This window comes from Centroberyx affinis, unplaced genomic scaffold (assembly GCF_046629955.1).
Source record: "Centroberyx affinis isolate AG114_WGS23_722 - 3 ecotype Tasmania unplaced genomic scaffold, CSIRO-AGI_Caff_v1 ptg004963l_1, whole genome shotgun sequence".
Classification (NCBI taxonomy): domain Eukaryota; kingdom Metazoa; phylum Chordata; class Actinopteri; order Beryciformes; family Berycidae; genus Centroberyx; species Centroberyx affinis.
The window spans coordinates 50,001-67,154 of NW_027282437.1; the positions used below are offsets into that span (position 1 = coordinate 50,001).

The following is a 17,154-nucleotide window of genomic DNA, read 5'->3' on the forward strand; positions in this document are numbered from 1 at the left end:
GTGCTACAGGCTCCGCCCCCCTTCACATGTCCAATAAGAAGGGAGTGTGAGAGCTGAAGAGAGCAGACTCAGTGTCACATGACTGTCAGCTCCATGTTCTTTAACTACAGAGCTTTATTTTGGGTGAACTGCTCCTTTAAAGTTGACGGTCACATGACGGTCACATGACGGTCACATGACAGTCACATGACTGTTTTCACCGGGTCCTGTGGGCGGAGCCTGTCCAGAATATTGATCTGTGTGATAGTTCAGTTTATGTGCAGCAGGTTGTGGATCAGCTGCTCTCTGGTTAAAGTCTGATCCCAGTTCAGCTGCTGCCTTCAACCTTTGACCCCTGAGCCTGAGTCTGCTGTCTGTGATCAACCAATCAGTGCTGCTGTCTGTCAGTTTAGCCCCGCCCCCAAACACACCGGCCTGCCAGATCCTCTACTGACAGCAACAGCAACAGTCCTGATGTTGACATCTGGGCCGGCTGCATGAAGAAACTTTAAGACCAAGCAGCCAAAACTTAAGCCAATCAGGAAGAGTCTGGAAGCTGCAGTTCCTCTAACGTCCACTAGAGGCTCCACAAAGACTCTAAATCCCACCCAACTCCATTCATGTCTATGGGACCACAGCTCAACCTCACTCAAAATATGAAGTCAATACATTTTGTTCAACAAGGGATTATTGTCTCAGCAGCTAACTTCTAATATGTGTCCGTATGGCGATTTTCAAAATAACTGTCTCATTAACAGATTTAACGGTTATAAAACAAACGGTTTGTTTTCTGAGTGATTGACAGGTCTCCTGTCCAGTGATCAGGCAGCTCGCCGATCACGGACCAATAGCAGGCGGAGCTGCGTTGTCCCCGGCTTCCTCAACATGGCAGCAGGACCTCAGCCTGTGGTGATGTCACTCTGATCCATCTGCTGGTCCAGTCTGTGGTTCAGACTGGAGTCTGGACCGGTCTGAGACTCGGCTCCTTCAGACCGTCTGTTACTTAAATATTACAGCTGACTTATGTTGAGGTGGGACAGCGAGCCTCCTTCCCCCTGGATAATCATGAGTGAAGAACTTTGTTGTCATGGCAACGAGTCGGCCTAACTGTCAGAGCGGGAATTTAAATACCGAAGCTGTTTCATAAAAGACGCAAATCTTTGGTTTTTGGAAAGAGCCTGAAGAAGAGAGAGAGTCTTTAGAGAGAGAAACAAGCTGTGAGAGATCTACAGCAATCAACAAGTAGTAGAACAGGTAAAATACAGCAAGTTTGACTTCAGGTCACATTTAAGTCTGAGACCATAGAGAGATGACACCGTGTTATATCTCTATATGACACGGTGTCGTCTCTCTGTATGACACGGTGTCACCTCTCTGTATGACACGGTGTCACCTCTCTGTATGACACGGTGTCACCTCTCTGTATGACACGGTGTCACCTCTCTGTATGACACGGTGTCATATCTCTATATAACACTGTGTTATCTCTCTGTCTAAGACCGGGTCTATCTTTATGCAACTGGCCCCTACCCATAATGCAGTGTGACAGGAGTTCCATGTTTTCTGCCACAGGAAGTTTCTTTTATAACATGCAGCCAGTCTGACCTGATCTGACCTGGTCAAACCACACAGGCCAGTGACAGGAAGGTCACAGCTCAACTCGTGTAAACACGTAAACACATAAACATGTAAACATGTAAACATGTAAACACGTAAACACGTAAACACGTAAACATGTAAACACGTAAACACGTAAACACGTAAACATGTAAACACGTAAACACGTAAACACGTAAACACATAAACACACCAACCAACACATCAGCAGGTATCACTGCTCTGCCTGTTAGAACTCAACATACAGTCTGAGCATCAGGTTTCACACTCAGAATACTGTACAGTAGAAACAGTAGAAGCAGAATCAGTAGAATCAGAAGCAGCAGAAGCAGTAGAAGCAGAATCAGTAGAAGCAGAATCAGTAGAAGTAGAAGCAGAATCAGTAGAAGCAGAATCAGTAGAAGTAGAAGCAGAAGAAGCAGTAGAAGCAGAAACAGTAGAATCAGAATCAGTAGAGGCAGAAGCAGCAGAAGCAGTAGAAGCAGAATCAGTAGAATCAGAAGCAGCAGAAGCAGTAGAAGCAGAATCAGTAGAATCAGAAGCAGTAGAATCAGTAGAAGCAGAATCAGTAGAATCAGAAGCAGCAGAAGCAGTAGAAGCAGAAGCAGTAGAATCAGTAGAATCAGAAGCAGTAGAAGCAGAAATCAGTAGAATCAGTAGAATCAGAAGCAGCAGAAGCAGTAGAAGCAGAATCAGTAGAATCAGTCGAATCAGAAGCAGTAGAAGCAGAATCAGTAGAATCAGTAGAATCAGAAGCAGTAGAAGCAGAAGCAGTAGAATCAGAAGCAGTAGAAGCAGAAGCAGTAGAAGCAGAAGCAGTAGAATCAGAAGTAGCAGAAGCAGTAGAATCAGAAACAGTAGAATCAGTAGAAGCAGTAGAATCAGAAGCAGCAGAAGCAGTAGAATCAGAAACAGTAGAATCAGTAGAAGCAGTAGAATCAGAATCAGTAGAAGCAGAATCAGTAGAAGTAGAAGCAGAAGAAGCAGTAGAAGCAGTAGAAACAGAAACAGTAGAAACAGTAGAAACAGTAGAATCAGTAGAATCAGTAGAAGCAGAATCAGTAGAAGGAGTAGTACTCACATGCAGGGTGTCCATGTTGTCGTCACGGTAACACTGATCTACTGATCCAACAGGAAAAGCCTCAGCCTTTATAACCTCGCTCGCCCTGCCTGGAGAGAGAGAGAGAGAGGAGGGAGGAGGGAGGAGGGAGGAGTTAAACACACCTGGTCTAGGGTTAGGCTGGAGAGAGAGAGAGAGAGAGAGGAGGGAGAGAGAGAGAGAGAGAGAGGAGGGAGAGAGAGAGGAGGGAGAGAGAGAGGAGGGAGAGAGAGAGAGAGGGAGAGAGGAAGAGAGAGAGAGAGGGAAAGAGAGAGAGAGAGAGAGAGAGAGAGGGAGAGAGGAAGAGAGAGGGGGGAGGGAGGAGGGAGGAGTTAAACACACCTGGTGACGCACTCCTGGTCCGGGCGAAACTTAGCCATGGCAACGAGCAACAAGCACAGCGGCAACAAAAGTGAGAATGAAACACTGTCTCACACACACACACACACACACACACACACACACACACACACACACACACACACACACACACACACACACACCAGGTGTAGCCATGGCAACAAGCAACAGCAGTGTATTCTAATAGTATTTGTGATTTAATTTAAGAGTTTTAAAAAGAGAATGGACAGATCTGCTAAATGTGCTGCAGAGACAGTTTAGACCAGAGGCGTGACCAAGTCCACAAGTCAGGTCCCAAGTCTAAATGTAGAGCACCAAGTCCAGTCCAAGTCAAGTCCAAGTCATTAAAGTCAAGTCTCAAGTCTAAATGTAGAACAGCAAGTCAAGTCAGAACAAATCAAGAGTCCAGTATCAATTTAATATCTTAAAGAAAACTAAATATCTAGGACTTTTCAATGCAATATGGTTTTAATAGGATAAAAACTTGGTAAGAGCATCATGAGTTTGATTTCTATAATCAGTTTCAACTTCAATAAATTCAATCATTCCATACAAATTCAGAAAACAGAATTTAAATTCAGTCGTCTGCTGGAACAAATCTCATCACTTTCAATCTGAGTCATTTACACAAACACAAGATCTCAAGTCAAGACTTTAGAAACCGTTTCAAGTCATCAGAGTACAAGTCAGAGTCAAGTCCCAAGTCACCAGAACCCAAGTCCAGTCCCAAGTCACCAGAACCCAAGTCAAGTCAAGTCTCAAGTCACCAGAACCCAAGTCAAGTCCCAAGTCACCAGAACCCAAGTCAAGTCAAGTCCCAAGTCACCAGAACCCAAGTCAAGTCAAGTCTCAAGTCACCAGAACCCAAGTCAAGTCAAGTTTCAAGTCATCAGAACCCAAGTCAAGTCCCAAGTCACCAGAACCCAAGTCAAGTCAAGTCTCAAGTCACCAGAACCCAAGACAAGTCAAGTGTCAAGTCACCAGAACCCAAGTCAAGTCAAGTTTCAAGTCATCAGAACCCAAGTCAAGTCCCAAGTCACCAGAACCCAAGTCAAGTCAAGTCTCAAGTCACCAGAACCCAAGTCAAGTCAAGTCTCAAGTCACCAGAACCCAAGTCCAGTCAAGTGTCAAGTCACCTTGGGACTTGGGACTTTTGAAAGTTGTGGTCACTGAAAGCATTTTGTGTCAAAGCAGTGAAATGATTGACAGGTTGGTTCAGAGGTTTAAAGTCAGCTCAGTGTTTATTGAGAAACACTTGGAACCGATCTGTAAAAAAACTGTGAACTTTCCGACGACTCGGCAGTTTGACTCGAGTCCATGATGAAAGCAGCTGTGTGTGTTTGGTCCGGTCTGCTTCATCTGAACCCAACGGAACTGAAGAAATCGTCTCATTGTTTTGTTGATCCTGAAGCAGGAGATGAACAGAAACATCTGTAACAGACACTGAGCTGCCATGGGACGGGGACACAGATGTTGAGGAAGGTCTATGTCCTCTGGGACGGTCTGGGACGGTCCGGGACGGTCTGGGACGGTCCGGGACGGTCTGGGACGGTCCGGACCGGTCTGGGACGGTCTGGGACAGTCTGGGTCGGTCTGGGACGGTCTGAGATCGTCCGGGACGTCTGGGACAGTCCAGACCGGTCTGGGACAGTCAGAGATGGTCTGGGGCGGTCTGGGACGATCCGGACCGGTCCTCTCCTCCTGCCCCGCTCCTTGGCGGAGAGCCTTTTGACCTTTGACCTCTCTGTCTGGCTTTGTGTTCTTCGTTGTCTTTGAGTGACAAAATCAAGCTGCATAAGACGGTCCACATGTCCAGTCTGCAGTCCAGGATTAAAGGACTCATGTGCTAGAGCGGTGGTTCTCAACGTGGGGTCCGGGGGCCACCGGGGGTCCCTGAGAGGGTTCCAGGGGGTCCCACAGCAAACTGATGAATTATTAAAGTTCAGCATGATTTCATTAAAGTGAACAGAGAGAGAAAGCAGCAGAGTGATGCTGTGATCAGTTTCTCTGTCATGGAGGTCTGGACTGAATCATCTTCTCAGGTTTGGGTCTGAGAGACTAGATCTCATCAGATGGTCTGTGGCTCTGATGTGGACTGGATCAGGGTCCTGGAGGTCAGACAGGTTCAGCATCACTGGACTAGAGTTCCTCCAGATCCTCCACTCCTCCACCAAGCGGGTTCTTCAGCTCTAGCTGATGTGATCTGATGGAGTCCAGTATCAGTTCCAGTCTTAAACTGAACGAGTCCAGTTCTAAGATCCATCAACTTTTTTTATTCATTCTTGCAAATATTGTCCCATTCTCTCTGATCTGATCTGATCTGATCTGATCTGATCTGATCTGATCTGATCTGATCAGTTTGAGGATCTCCTTATTAATTATTCTGTTTATTCTGTTCTGTGTTTTTATAGATTTTATTTAGTTTTTATTGTGTTTTACTGTAAACTCACAGGACAATAAAGTTTCAGATAGAACTGAATAGAAAGTGGGAAAGTCAGTCCAGCGCTGTGGAGCCAACAGGGACAACAGAACAGAACAGAACAGACCAGAACAGAACAGAACAGACCAGACCAGACCAGAACAGACCAGAACAGAACAGAACAGAACAGACCAGAACAGAACAGACCAGACCAGAACAGAACAGAACAGACCAGAACAGACCAGAACAGAACAGAACAGAACAGAACAGAACAGACCAGAACAGACCAGAACAGAACAGAACAGACCAGACCAGAACAGAACAGAACAGAACAGAACAGACCAGACCAGACCAGAACAGAACAGAACAGAACAGAACAGAACAGAACAGAACAGAACAGAACAGACCAGAACAGACCAGACCAGAACAGAACAGAACAGAACAGAACAGACCAGAACAGACCAGACCAGAACAGAACAGAACAGAACAGAACAGAACAGACCAGAACAGACCAGAACAGAACAGAACAGAACAGACCAGACCAGACCAGAACAGAACAGAACAGAACAGAACAGAACAGAACAGAACAGAACAGAACAGACCAGAACAGACCAGACCAGAACAGAACAGAACAGAACAGAACAGACCAGAACAGACCAGACCAGAACAGAACAGAACAGAACAGAACAGAACAGAACAGACCAGAACAGACCAGAACAGACCAGAACAGAACAGAACAGACCAGACCAGAACAGAACAGAACAGAACAGAACAGACCAGACCAGACCAGAACAGAACAGAACAGAACAGAACAGAACAGAACAGAACAGACCAGAACAGACCAGACCAGAACAGAACAGAACAGAACAGAACAGACCAGAACAGACCAGACCAGAACAGAACAGAACAGAACAGAACAGACCAGAACAGACCAGAACAGAACAGAACAGAACAGAACAGAACAGAACAGACCAGAACAGACCAGAACAGAACAGAACAGAACAGAACAGAATAGAATAGTTTCATCCTCCAGACCAAAACATAATACAATTGTAATACAGGGGGGGGGGGGGGGGATCTCCTTATTAATTATTCTGTTTATTCTGTTCTGTATTTTTATAGATTTTATTTAGTTTTTATTGTGTTTTACTGTAAACTCACAGGACAATAAAGTTTCAGATAGAACTGAATAGAAAGTGGGAAAGTCAGTCCAGCGCTGTGGAGCCAACAGGGACAATAGAACAGAACAGACCAGAACAGACCAGACCAGAACAGACCAGACCAGAACAGACCAGAACAGAACAGAACAGAACAGAACAGAACAGAACAGAACAGACCAGAACAGACCAGAACAGAACAGAACAGACCAGACCAGACCAGACCAGAACAGAACAGAACAGAACAGACCAGAACAGACCAGAACAGACCAGAACAGAACAGAACAGACCAGACCAGAACAGAACAGACCAGACCAGAACAGACCAGAACAGAACAGAACAGACCAGACCAGACCAGACCAGAACAGAACAGAACAGACCAGACCAGACCAGAACAGAACAGACCAGACCAGAACAGAACAGACCAGAACAGACCAGAACAGAACAGAACAGAACAGACCAGAACAGAACAGAACAGAACAGAACAGACCAGACCAGAACAGACCAGAACAGACCAGAACAGAACAGAACAGAACAGACCAGAACAGACCAGACCAGAACAGAACAGAACAGACCAGAACAGAACAGAACAGAACAGAACAGAACAGACCAGAACAGAACAGAACAGAACAGAACAGAACAGACCAGACCAGACCAGACCAGAACAGAACAGAACAGAACAGACCAGACCAGACCAGACCAGAACAGAACAGACCAGACCAGAACAGACCAGAACAGAACAGAACAGAACAGACCAGACCAGACCAGACCAGAACAGAACAGAACAGACCAGACCAGACCAGAACAGAACAGACCAGACCAGACCAGAACAGACCAGAACAGAACAGAATAGTTTCATCCTCCAGACCAAAACATAATACAATTGTAATACAAGGGGGGGGAGGGGGGGGGGGGGTAGTTGGAGGAGGCGGGGGGGGGGGGGGGGGGGGAAGGAGAGGTAACAAAAACTTTGGTTGGTTTGAATGACAGGCCTGGAGGTCTGCTAAATGAAAACAATGAAGATTCTTTTAAAAGGAAACCACCTGATCAACCTACACTTACTACACACACACACACACACACACACACACACACATGTAAACAGACAACATGTACACACACACACACACACACACACACACACGTGTAAACAGACAACATGTACACACACACACACACACACACACACACACACACACACACACACACACACACGTGTAAACAGACAACATGTACACACACACACACACACACACACACACACATGTAAACAGACAACATGTACACACACACACACACACACACACACACACACACACACACACACACACACGTGTAAACAGACAACATGTACACACACACACACACACACACACACACACACACACACACACACACACACACACACACACACGTGTAAACAGACACTCACAAACACACTTTAATCAAGAGTCAGCCCCGGTGATTTAATGTGAAATTCCTCAGTCCTGGAAATTAATAAAATAGATTTTCCATACGTTCTACGGAAGAGGATTAGGGCCACATGTGAAAAATGTATTTGAGTTGTGAGTGTTAAAGGAACAGTTCACCCACTCACCTCCTCCCCCTCATGCCAGGTGAAACACAGGTGAAGTTTGTCCATATAACACACAGGGAGATTTTTCACACGTGGCCCTAATCCTCTGCTGAACTTCTCCAGATGTTTCCAGGCAGAGGAGCCGGTTCTGTCAGACTCACCTGCTGTGAGCGGAGGAGGAAGAGGAGGAGGAAGAGGAGGAGGAGGAGGAGGAGGAGGAGGATGAGGAGGAAGAGGAGGAGGAGGAGGAAGAGGAGGAGGAGGAGGAGGAGGAGGAGGAGGACGAGGAGGTAGGAGGAGGAGGAGGAGGAGGAGGAGGAGGAGGAGGAGGAGGACGAGGAGGAAGAGGAGGAGGAGGACGAGGAGGAAGAGGAGGAGGAGGAGTTGGCGTTGGGCCCGGCCTCGGGGGGCTTGCGGCTGGCGTTTGGCCCCGGGGGCCCCGTGCCCTGTCCGGCGGGCTGCGGCATGCCGGGGGAGGCGGGAGCCACGGTGTTCCCCCCGGGGTAGGGCCGCCCCCCCGCCCCGGGGCCCGGCCCGCGGCCCGCCGGGGTGGACGGGCCCTGACCGTGCATGGGACTGCCCGCGTTCATCCCCAGGCTGTTGGCCAGGCCGGGGCCCGGGCCCGGGCCGGGGCCGCTGTAGTTGGCACTGGGGGCCCCGCCGTAGTGGGGGGGGGGGGCGGGGGTAGTTACCTGGAGGGGGGGGAGAGGAGACCAGATAAACGTCAGGTACATTTTGTCTGTGTGCTAAGTTAGTCCAGTGGTTCTCAACATGGGGTCCGGGGACCACCAGGGGTCCTTGGTATGAATTGTTCTTCAGCATTATTTAATTTACAAGAGGTCAACACAGTTAGAGAATGTAGAAGAATGTCTGTTCTGATCATAGTTTCTCTGTTTTCTCTCTTCCTACAATACAGACAGTCATGGAGTTCTGGACAAAATCAAATCTGACAATAAAAATATTCTCAGATTTGGGTCTGAGAGACAAAGTCTCATCAAATGGGGTCTGTGGTTCTAAACTGGACTAAATGAATGATATGAAAAAGGTTGAAAATCAAAGGTCCAAAGGTAACACATTTGGAGTCCTGCTCTATTCTAATTCAATATTAATTAACAATCGATCAAAATTAATGACCAGCAGGTAAAGGGTCAATATTATTCTAATCAAATCCACTTCGATTTTTATAATCTAATCTAAACTTTATAATCTGACAGAAACGTTATAATATGATATACATTTATTCTAATGTAATCTAATTCAACTTTATAATATAAACTAGATAATTTGATCCACACTTATTTAAATACAATCTAATTAAATTTTCCAATCTGACTGAAACCTCTGCTCTGTGTCCAGGATCTGACGTGAACGCGCCTGGCTCCCGACTGTTTTCGTGCGCGTCCTGAGGTCCGATTGGCCGAGAGCGTTCCACCCGGAGTAGGGTCGAATGCGCATGCGCAGTGGGGAGGGGTCGGGAGCGTGTTTGTAAAGTTTTGAAGTGAAGAAATAAAGCAGTTTACAGAGAAACGGTGCGGGCACGAGCCGCCGGTCAGACCGTCGCTACACTTACTATTACTACACTGTTAACTTTGTGATCGATTATTGTGATTATTGGCGACAAAACAGGAAACTTTTCACTTTCTGCTGGAAACCAAATCTGCTGTCAACAGGATCACAGCGTGGACAGAGAAGACAAACAGACAGTTCAAGAAAACACAGACGGAACAACAGACACCCAGGCACGGACACCGGGAGGTCGAGGCGCACCAGGCCGGGGGAAGGAGCGCGTTTGTCGGCATGAAGATCGAGTTCGCCCCGCTGAACATCCCGCTGCGGAGGAGGCTGCAGACCGCCGCCGTGCTGCAGTGGATCTTCTCCTTCCTGGGGCTGGGTGAGACCTGTCTGTCTGACTGCCTGTCTGTCTGTCTGACTGCCTGTCTGTCTGTCTGTCTGACTGTCTGTCTGTCTGTCTGACTACCTGTCTGTCTGACTACCTGTCTGTCTCTCTGACTGCCTGTCTGTCTGACTACCTGTCTGTCTGTCTGACTGCCTGTCTGTCTGTCTGACTGCCTGTCTGTCTGACTACCTGTCTGTCTGTCTGACTACCTGTCTGTCTGACTACCTGTCTGTCTGTCTGTCTGACTGCCTGTCTGTCTGTCTGACTGCCTGTCTGTCTGTCTGTCTGACTACCTGTCTGTCTCTCTGACTGCCTGTCTGTCTGACTGCCTGTCTGTCTGTCTGACTACCTGTCTGTCTGACTGCCTGTCTGTCTGTCTGTCTGACTACCTGTCTGACTGCCTGTCTGTCTGACTGCCTGTCTGTCTGTCTGACTACCTGTCTGTCTGACTGCCTGTCTGTCTGACTGCCTGTCTGTCTGACTGATTACCTGTCTGTCTGACTGCCTGTCTGTCTGTCTGTCTGACTGCCTGTCTGTCTGACTGCCTGTCTGTCTGTCTGACTACCTGTCTGTCTGTCTGACTGTCTGTCTGACCCTGTCTGTCTGACTGACCGCCTGTCTGTCTGACTACCTGTCTGTCTGACTGACCGTCTGTCTGACTGACCACCTGTCTGTCTGACTGCCTGTCTGTCTGTCTGTCTGACTGCCTGTCTGTCTGTCTGTCTGTCTGTCTGTCTGTTAACCTTCACTTATTCCTATGTTCTACTGGGTGAGTGTGTGTGTGTGTGTGAGTGTGTGTGAGTGTGTGAGTGTGTGAGTGTGTGAGTGTGTGTGTGTGTGTGTGTGTGTGTGTGTGTGTGTGTGCGTGTGAGCGTGTGTGTGTGTGTGCGTGTGTGTGTGTGTGAGTGTGTGAGTGTGAGTGTGTGTTCTGACTGGGTGAGAGAGGAAGTGGTCAGAACTGTCACCCAGTTGGCTCACACACACACACACACACACACACACACACACACACACACACACACAGTTTATCTGTTTCTAATCACTTTATTGATTATTCATCACTGATTGGATCATCTACTGTCCAATCAGAAGCTGGCTCCCTCACCACCAGCCCTCCGTTACCCAGAGTTCATAGCGGCTGACTTGTTTCTGTGACGATGTTAACCAGGTCATGTGATCAGCAGCTGGATGTTTACCTGTCTCTCTCTCTGCCTGTCTCTCTGCCTGTCTCCCTCTGTCTGCCTGTCTCTCTGCCTGTCTCTCTGACTGTCTCTCTCTCTCTGCCTGTCTCTCTGCCTGTCTCCCTCTGTCTGCCTGTCTCTCTGCCTGTCTCTCTCTCTCTGCCTGTCTCTCTGCCTGTCTCCCTCTGTCTGCCTGTCTCTCTGCCTGTCTCTCTGCCTGTCTCCCTCTGTCTGCCTGTCTCTCTGCCTGTCTCTCTCTCTCTGCCTGTCTCTCTGCCTGTCTCCCTCTGTCTGCCTGTCTCTCTGCCTGTCTCTCTGCCTGTCTCCCTCTGCCTGCCTGTCTCTCTGCCTGTCTCTCTGCCTGTCTCTCTCTCTCTGCCTGTCTCTCTGCCTGTCTCCCTCTGTCTGCCTGTCTCTCTGCCTGTCTCTCTGCCTGTCTCCCTCTGTTTGCCTGTCTCTCTGCCTGTCTCTCTGACTGTCTCCCTCTCTCTGCCTGTCTCTCTGCCTGTCTCCCTCTCTCTGCCTGTCTCTCTGCCTGTCTCCCTCTGTCTGCCTGTCTCTCTGCCTGTCTCCCTCTCTCTGCCTGTCTCTCTGCCTGTCTCTCTCTCTCTGCCTCTCTCTCTACCTGTCTCTCTGCCTGTCTCCCTCTCACTCTCTGTCTCCCTCTCTCTGCCTGTCTCTCTGCCTGTCTCCCTCTGTCTGCCTGTCTCTCTGCCTGTCTCCCTCTCTCTCTACCTGTCTCTCTCTCAGCTCAGTGCTGTCTAGCAGGCTTCGTGCTCCTGGCTCTCTCTGATTGGTGGATCGTGGCGTTGCTGTATGCTGGTTGGCTGTGGCTGGACTGGGACACGCCCACCTGTGGAGGTCGGAGGTCACAGTGGGTCAGGAGCTGGAGCGTCTGGGACCATTTCAGAGATTATTTCCCAACATCAGTAAGATCAATAAACATATGGATCAATATATCTGCAGACATTTGACACTTTCCCAGCAGTCCTCTAATATCTGTCTCACTCTCTATCTTTCTGTCTCACTCTCTCTGTATTTGCCTGTCTCTCCCTCTCTCTGTCTGTCTCTCTCTCTGCCTCTCTCTCTCTCTGCCTGTCTCTCTCTCTGTCTGTCTCTCTCTCTCTGTCTCTCTCTCTGTCTGTCTCTCTATCTGTCTCTCTCTGTCTGTCTCTCTATCTGTCTTTCTCTGTCTGTCTCTCTCTGTCTCTCTCTCTCTGTCTCTTTCTGCCTGTCTCTCTCCGCCTCTCTCTCTCTCTGCCTGTCTCTCTCTCTGTCTGTCTCTCTCTCTCTGTCTCTCTCTCTGTCTGTCTCTCTATCTGTCTCTCTCTCTGTCTGTCTCTCTCTGTCTCTCTCTCTCTGTCTCTTTCTGCCTGTCTCTCTCCGCCTGTCTCTCTCTCTGCCTGTCTCTCTCTCTCTGTCTGTCTCTCTCTCTGTCTCTCTCTCTGCCTGTCTCTCTCTCTGCCTGTCTCTCTGTCTCTGTCTGTCTCTCTCTCCGCCTGTCTCTGTCTCTCTCTCTGCCTGTCTCTCTCTGTCTCTCTCTGCCTGTCTCTCTCTCTGCCTGTCTCACTCTCTCTCTGCCTGTCTCTCTCTCTCTCTGCCTGTCTCTCTCTCTGCCTGTCTCTCTCTCCAGTTGGTTAAAACAGCGGATTTGGATCCCAGGAAAAACTATATCTTTGGCTTCCATCCTCATGGTGAGAGCAACGCAGTTCAGCAACTTCAACACAGTTCAGCAACTACAACACAGTTCAGCAACTTCAACACAGTTCATCAACTTCAATACAGTTCAGCAACTTCAACACAGTTCATCAACTACAACACAGTTAAGCAACTACAACACAGTTCATCAACTTCAATACAGTTCAGCAACTACAAAACAGTTCATCAACTGCAACTCAGTTCAGCAACTACAACACAGTTCAGCAACTTCAACACAGTTCAGCAACATCAACACAGTTCAGCAACTTCAACACAGTTCAGCAACATCAACACAGTTCAGCAACTACAACACAGTTAAGCAACTACAACACAGTTCAGCAACATCAACACAGTTCAGCAACTTCAACACAGTTCAGCAACTTCAACACAGTTCAGCAACATCAACACAGTTCATCAACTACAACACAGTTCAGCAACTTCAACACAGTTCAGGAACTTCTCTGTCTGTCTCTCTACCTGTCTGTCTCTCAGGTGTCCTGGTAGCGGGGGCGTTCGGTAACTTCTCTATCTGTCTCTCCACCTGTCTGTCTCTCCACCTGTCTGTCTCTCAGGTGTCCTGGTAGCGGGGGCGTTCGGTAACTTCTCTATCTGTCTCTCCACCTGTCTGTCTCTCCACCTGTCTGTCTCTCAGGTGTCCTGGTAGCGGGGGCGTTCGGTAACTTCTCTGTCTGTCTCTCCACCTGTCTGTCTCTCCACCTGTCTGTCTCTCAGGTGTCCTGGTAGCGGGGGCGTTCGGTAACTTCTGCACGGAGGCAACAGGTTTCTCTGGTTTGTTTCCTGGACTGAAGTCTCATCTGCTGATGCTGCCGTTCTGGTTCAGAGTCCCTCTGTTCAGAGACTACATCATGTGTGGAGGTAGGAACCTGTCTGTCTGCCTGCCTGTCTGTCTGCCTGCCTGTCTGTCTGTCTGTCTGTCTGTCTGTCACTAAGTAAAGTTTATTGATACAGCACCTTTCACAGACCAAAGTCACAAAGTGCTTCACAGGAGTAAAATAGTTCAAATAAGACCATCAAATAGTAAGAATCAATAAAACTTAAAAACAAAGGACATAAAAACACACAGAGTTACAGACACAGGAGGCCGGTCTGAGCAGAAGAGTCTTCAGCTGCTTTTTAAAAGAGTCAGCAGAGACCAAAGATCTGAAGTCCAGTGGAAGAGCGTTCACAGTTTAGGAGCCACAGTTTCAAACTCCATCACCTTTAGTTTTGAGTCTGGAGCGAGGGACGAGCGGTCAGCCTGGTGAAGACCTGAGAGACCTGCTGGTCTGAAGGGATGGAGCTGAAGGGATGGAGCTGAAGGGATGGAGCTGAAGGGATGGAGCTGAAGGGATGGAGCTGAAGGGACGGAGCTGAAGGGATGGAGCTGAAGGGACGGAGCTGTAGGGATGGAGCTGAAGGGACGGAGCTGAAGGGACGGAGCTGAAGGGACGGAGCTGTAGGGACGGAGCTGTAGGGACGGAGCTGTAGGGATGGAGCAGGTCACAGCTGTCTGACCATGCAGGGCTCTATTTACCTTGTGAGGCAGCTGGATTCGTGAGATCACGATCACGATCACGCGAGGATCCATCTTGCCAGGCTTCAAGTTCTGCGTTTGTGTCCAAACCACAGCGGGTCTGACCAATCGGCGTCCTGTGAGAGCGGCTGGGGGCGGGGCTTAGGTGTGACGACAGCGAGAAGCGACTGTTCGGTCACAACATGGCGGCTCCTAAAGAGGCCGCTGACATGCTGCTGTGACATCACTTACTTCTGACCTGCAGAGGATTTCTTCACTGAAAGAGCAAAGAACGGCACTGAAGGCTTTTCTGGATGGAAAAGATGTTTTCTCCAGACCGGCTTCAGCAAGAGTTTGGTTATACGGTTCGTCGATCTGATTGGTTGAAGTTAGCCCGTGATAGACGGTGATAGACCGATGGTTCATCCAATCACCTGCCAAGTATTTTTTGAAAGTGCCTGACCTTTCCAAACAGTTTCCAAGGACGACTTCCCAGATGGTTCTGTGTAACAAACCATCTGGTGCGTCAGGTCAGGGCTCTATCTGTGATTACAAGAACCTTAAACTGAATCCTAAACTTGATGGGAAGCCAGTGTAATGAAGCTAAGATGGGTGTGATGTGGGACGTCCTGCTGGACCTGGTCAGCAGCCTTGCAGCAGCGTTCTGGACCATCTGGAGACCAGAGAGGTCCAGAGAGGACTGGCTGAGGCAGGTGAGAAGGGAATCACAGAAGTCCAGGCAGGATGATATAAAGGCATGAATAATCATCTCCAACTCAGCTGGTGACCCAACAGACCTGAGAGTTTGGCAATGTTTCTTAGATGGAAAAAAACATGTACGGGTCAAGACTTACTATGTTGATCAAAGTACATCCTGATCAAAAATAACAAGATTTCTAAGGTTAGACCGGACAGCTGAGGAAAGGAACCCAACACACTGAGCAACCTGGGAAACGATACTGTCTGAATCAATGACAAGAACCTCAGTCTTGTCTGCGTTGAGCTGTAGAAAGTTGTTGGCCATCCAGTAGGGCTGCAGGATATATCGTTTCAGCATCGTCATGGCGATGTGCACATGCTCAGTAGTCACATCGCAGGACGTGTGATGTCAAGTAAGGCAAATTAACTCAAACACGTCAGGCTACAACTTTTCTGCTGCTTGATTCAAAAGGAAAACTCGCACAGTTCTCATTTTCCATGACTAATCTACAAGAGAATCTGTCTGATAGAACATCATTTACTCTGATTTAAAGGTTTGTTATCAGAGTAGAGTTTGTTATCTTTCCAGCTTCCGCGGCTCCGAAACGTAGCTGGGAAGCCTCTGGTGTTGTGCTAGCCTGTTTTAGCTTAGCCTGGCTCGTAGCCGGTAACAAGCTTTTTACTAAGAGTCCGGACCAACTCTGCAGTAGAACTGGCACTTTATTTCAGTACAGCAGAACATAATGCACGGCCTCTCTGTGACGTTCTAAGCTCTTTTCCCGCTAACTATGCTAACTTTACTTAGCATCCTGCAGCTCACTGTGGCTGCAGCTAAAAACACTCTCACTCACTTCCTGTTACGTCACCCTGCAGGTTACCCACAAGGCCTCCTTCTTAAAGGGGCAAGGCTTCACAGAGCTATTCAAGTCATTTGATGAAAATTCCTGTATGTTTTCATATTGCAATATATATCGCAGAAAAAAAAATATTGCAATGTCAGTTTTTTCCAATATCGTGCAGCCCTACCATCCAGTCCTTAATGGCAATCAGACAATCGTGCAGAACAGACAGTTTGTCAGTCTTATCTGGCTTAGAAGAGATGTACAGCTGAATATCATCAGCATAGCAGTGATAAGAAAAAGTGATAAGATGGGATCCAGAACAGAACCCTGGGCCAGCAGGTGCAGACAGGTAGGGACCGACCAACACAGAAAAACTATCAGAGAGACAAGAGGAGAACCAGTCCAGGCTCCCAGAGACACCTACCCACTGCCTGAGCCTTTCAGTCTGGATGCTGTGATCTACAGCATCTAAAGCTGTCTGTCTGTCTGTCTGTCTGTCTGTCTGTCTGTCTGTCTGTCTGTCTGTCTGTCTGTCTGTCTGCCTGCCTGTCTGTCTGAACTGTCTGCCTGTCTGTCTGAACTGTCTGCCTGAACTGTCTGCCTGTCTGTCTGAACTGTCTGTCTCTCTGAACTGCATGTTGGGTAATAGTCAGTACTGTTGAGGTTTTGTGTGTCTGACTTTCACAATGTGCTGTTACGACAGACTGAGTAAACACACACACTCCCTCTCCCTCTCTCTCCCTCTCTCTCTCTCTCTCTCTCCCTCTCTCTCTCTCTCTCCTCTCTCCCTCTCCCTCTCTCTCTCTCCCTCTCCCTCTCTCTCTCTCTCTCTCTCTCTCCCTCTCTCTCTCTCTCTCTCTCCCTCTCTCTCTCTCTCTCCCTCTCTCTCTCTCCCTCTCTCTCTCTCTCTCTCTCTCCTCTCTCTCTCTCTCTCCCTCTCTCTCTCTCCCTCTCCCTCTCTCTCCCTCTCTCTCTCCCTCTCCCTCTCTCTCCCTCTCTCTCTCTCTCTCTCTCTCTCTCTCTCTCTCTCTATATTGTGAAATAACTTACATGTAGCTTCTGGTCGTTCCAGTCAGACAGTTTTCTGAACTCATCAGTCTGTTCTGGTTCAGTGAGA

At 48.3% G+C, this 17,154-nt stretch overlaps 1 protein-coding gene across 1 annotated transcript; it reads left to right on the forward strand.

The window, feature by feature from the left end:
- Nucleotides 1-9,679: 9,679 nt before the first annotated feature.
- LOC139666373 (2-acylglycerol O-acyltransferase 2-B-like) lies at nucleotides 9,680-14,738 on the forward strand. Its single transcript, XM_071545564.1, has 5 exons — nucleotides 9,680-10,098; nucleotides 12,036-12,214; nucleotides 12,919-12,979; nucleotides 13,716-13,859; nucleotides 14,641-14,738. The coding sequence occupies exons 1-5, from the start codon at nucleotides 10,005-10,007 to the stop codon at nucleotides 14,736-14,738; spliced, it is 576 nt and encodes a 191-aa protein (XP_071401665.1). The 5' UTR covers nucleotides 9,680-10,004.
- Nucleotides 14,739-17,154: the final 2,416 nt, after the last annotated feature.

What these genes read in the sequence shown, in the direction of transcription:
- LOC139666373 (XM_071545564.1), top strand. Translation starts at nt 10,005, where the DNA reads ATGAAGATCGAGTTCGCCCCGCTGAACATCCCGCTGCGGAGGAGGCTG. An exon ending in CTTCTCCTTCCTGGGGCTGG is followed by an intron (nt 10,099 to 12,035) that starts GTGAGACCTGTC and finishes TCTCTCTCTCAG; the next exon opens with CTCAGTGCTGTCTAGCAGGC. An exon ending in GAGATTATTTCCCAACATCA is followed by an intron (nt 12,215 to 12,918) that starts GTAAGATCAATA and finishes CTCTCTCTCCAG; the next exon opens with TTGGTTAAAACAGCGGATTT.